This window comes from Procambarus clarkii, chromosome 69, assembly GCF_040958095.1.
Source record: "Procambarus clarkii isolate CNS0578487 chromosome 69, FALCON_Pclarkii_2.0, whole genome shotgun sequence".
Classification (NCBI taxonomy): domain Eukaryota; kingdom Metazoa; phylum Arthropoda; class Malacostraca; order Decapoda; family Cambaridae; genus Procambarus; species Procambarus clarkii.
In genome coordinates this window covers 13,746,789-13,750,446 of record NC_091218.1, presented here as the reverse complement: position 1 = coordinate 13,750,446, position 3,658 = coordinate 13,746,789, and the positions used below count along the sequence as shown (strand labels likewise).

General features: G+C 48.0%; 1 protein-coding gene across 1 annotated transcript; it reads left to right on the top strand.

Annotated features, from left to right (window-relative positions):
* The first annotated feature begins 1,700 nt into the window (after positions 1-1,700).
* On the top strand, positions 1,701-3,658 carry LOC138355845 (fap1 adhesin-like). Its single transcript, XM_069311385.1, has 2 exons — positions 1,701-1,871; positions 3,002-3,658. Exons 1-2 carry the CDS (start codon positions 1,701-1,703, stop codon positions 3,656-3,658), a joined length of 828 nt encoding a protein of 275 aa, XP_069167486.1.

Here is a 3,658-nt window from a genome sequence, read left to right as displayed (position 1 = left end):
TCAGTGTATGAACCTTCACTAATACGAATAGGTCCAATACTGGCAGTGGTTTTCCTTTTAATTCAGTATATGTGAAGAAATATTTTGGGTTTTTCTCTATTTCTTGAATTGCTCTCTGTTCTAGTTGCCTTTCTTCAGTCTGATAGGAATGCTTATGTCTCTGTTCGATTTCTTCAATCTCCTTCTTTGTATGGAGAGTCGTGTCTGCTTAAGCATTTCCAATTATTTTTTACTTCTTTTGTAATGTCGTCCGCGTTCTCTTTCTACATTGGACCTCTTTCTGGCTTTCCTCAAAGGAACATGTTTCAGACAGGCGATGAGTCACAATAACGTGGCTGAAGTATGTTGACCAGACCACACACTAGAAATTGAAGGGACGACGACGTTTCGGTGCGTCCTGGACCGAATCGACTTGAGAATGGTCCAGGACGGACCGAAACGTCGTCGTCCCTTCAATTTCTAGTGTGTGGTCTGGTCAACATGTTTCAGACAGACTTCATAGGCTTCAGAAATAAGTTTTCGTATTTTTTGTGAAGGATTTTTATTACTTAGAAAATTTTCCCATTGAATGTTTGTCAGTTCCCTGTTTATTTTCACCCAGTCTATCCTTTTATTATTAAAATTTAATTTTACGTAAATTCGCGTAATTTACGGATTTTACGGAATAAAATTATTATTTACTTCAGGTGTTTGACATATGCAAACCACTCCAAGTGCCTCTCATATACACACTCTAAGTCCTTGTCTGGGAAGTGTATCTGGGGACAGGCTCACAGTCACACACACTCATACTCACCAAGTATAAGTGTGTGTGTGTGTGAGGACTAGGTATAAGTGGATGTCTGGGGATTGTGGCCAAGAATAAGTGGGATTCTGCATGGGGGCTGTAGGCAGGTATAAGTGGGTGTCTAGGGAAGTGTGGCCAAGTATAAGTGGGTGCCTGGCATTAACCACACCTCGGGGAGTAACAGGGCCCTCACCCACAAGGGGACCTGAAGGCTTACACTTATAACTTTTCCACTTGGCGCCCGTGACGCTAAAGTTTTAATGAAGTCTTCAAGTATGTCCCGCTCTGGAGGCCGTGCCCTGGAGGCCGTGCCCTGGAGGCCGTGCCCTGGTGGCCGTGCCCCTGGAGGTCGTGCCCTGGAGGCCGTGCCCTAGTGGCCGTGCCCTGGTGGCCGTGCCCCTGGAGGTCGTGCCCTGGAGGCCGTGCCCTGGAGGCCGTGCCCTGGAGGCCGGGCTCTGGAGGCCGTGCCCTGGAGGCCGTGCCCTGGAGGCCGTGCCCTGGAGGCCGTGCCCTGGAGGCCGGGCTCTGGAGGTCATGCCCTGGAGGCCGTGCCCTGGAGGCCGTGCCCTGGAGGCCGGGCTCTGGAGGTCATGCCCTGGAGGCCGTGAACTGGTGGCCGTGCCCTGGAGGCCGTGCCCTGGAGGCCGGGCTCTGGAGGCCGTGCCCTGGAGGCCGTGCCCTGGAGGCCGTGCCCTGGAGGCCGTGCCCTGGAGGCCGGGCTCTGGAGGTCATGCCCTGGAGGCCGTGAACTGGTGGCCGTGCCCCTGGAGGCCGTGCCCTGGAGGCCGTGCCCTGGAGGCCGTGCCCTGGAGGCCTTGCCCTGGAGGTCATGCCCTGGAGGCCGTGCCCTGGAGGCCGTGGCCTGGAGGCCGTGCCCTGGAGGCCGTGCCCTGGAGGTCATGCCCTGGTGGTCATGCCCTGGAGGCCGTACCCTGGAGGTCATGCCCTAGAGGCCGTGCCCCTGGTGGCCGTGCCATGGAGGCCTTGCCCTGGAGGCCGTGCCCCGGAGGCCGTGCCCCTGGTGGCCGTGCCCTGGAGGCCGTGCCCTGGAGGTCGTGCCCTGGGAAAACACCTGAAGGAACAGGTGTTACGGTGTTACAAACCGCAATTTTATTAAATTTTCAAAGAAACTCGAAATAATTTCTCGAATAAATATGTTTATCGCGTTAATGTGAACCAATTTATAAACAAATAAATAAAGTAATTTTATTGATTCAAAATTCAATATTTTTTTTAATAATCAACAATAAAAAAATATTATTTTTAATATTTAATAATAAATAAAATATTATTTTTTAATATTTAACAATAAATATAATAATATTATTTAATAAAGGAGAAAATCAGGCAATCCAAAGATTCAAAGATAATTTGCTTGAAGCTTAGTATTAAAAGACGGATTAGGAGGTGAAGGGGATTAGTCACTCCTAAAGCTTCGTAGCTGGGGACTCCTATATGACTCAAGGTTATATATGAGGGTTTTATCTTTATCTTAAGATTATCTTGAGATGATTTCGGGGCTTTTTTAGTGTCCCCGCGGCCCGGTCCTCGACCAGGCCTCCACCCCCAGGAAGCAGCCCGAGACAGCTGACTAACACCCAGGTGCCTATTTTACTAACAGGGGCATCAGGGTGGTAAGAGGAACTAGTTAATATAGAAGTCTTTATGTGATTTGCCTTATAAGGATGAGTGCTCTTGGAGAAGATTTCTCTAGATACACCTATTGCTTCACTCACTACCGCCTCATACACTCTCTTTCCTCATACACTCAACTCTTCCTCACACACTCAACTCTTCCTCACACACTCAACTCTCCCTCACACACTCAACTCTTCCTCACACACTCAACTCTCCCTCACACACTGTAAATACATTTACAGTATATTGGAGATAATCCAGAGCTGTCAGATAGCAGAGGAAATTGCCTATAAATCTTTTGATGGTTTTAAGGTCGTTTCTGACACCTGGAGACCCAGGGTTCGACTCCCCCGAAGCTGAAATGCTGCTCCGAGCTTCACAACAGTGACTACCTGTTCCATTACCTGTGGACCATATCTAGGGTTCTACGTCCCCAGCCTCGTCTGTGGACGTGTTTCTCTGAGCCCGGATTATTAATTAAGACGAAGCCTGTACATCTTTGCTTGTATTTATTTGTTAGTTGTTGTATATATTCGTTTCGTTTATAGATGTTGTATATAATTCTGTGCCACTGAGGACGGAAATGAGGCAGTTTATGAGGCAGTTTATGAGGCAGTTTATGAGACAGTTTATGAGGCAGCTTATGAGGCAGTTTATGAGGCAGCTTATGAGGCAGTTTATGAGGCAGTTTATGAGGCAGTTTATGAGGCAGTTTATGAGGCAGCTTATGAGGCAGCTTATGAGGCAGTTTATGAGACAGTTTATGAGGCAGCTTATGAGGCAGTTTATGAGGCAGCTTATGAGGCAGTTTATGAGGCAGCTTATGAGGCAGCTTATGAGGCAGCTTATGAGGCAGTTTATGAGACAGTTTATGAGGCAGCTTATGAGGCAGTTTATGAGGCAGCTTATGAGGCAGTTTATGAGGCAGTTTATGAGGCAGTTTATGAGGCAGCTTATGAGGCAGTTTATGAGGCAGCTTATGAGGCAGTTTATGAGGCAGCTTATGAGGCAGTTTATGAGGCAGTTTATGAGGCAGCTTATGGGGCAGCTTATGAGGCAGTTTATGAGGCAGCTTATGATGCAGTTTATGAGGCAGTTAATGTGGCAGTTTATGAGGCAGTTTATGAGGCAGCTTATGAGGCAGTTTATGAGGCAGCTTATGATGCAGTTTATGAGGCAGTTTATGAGGCAGTTTATGAGGCAGCTTACGAGACAGCTTATGAGGCAGTTTAG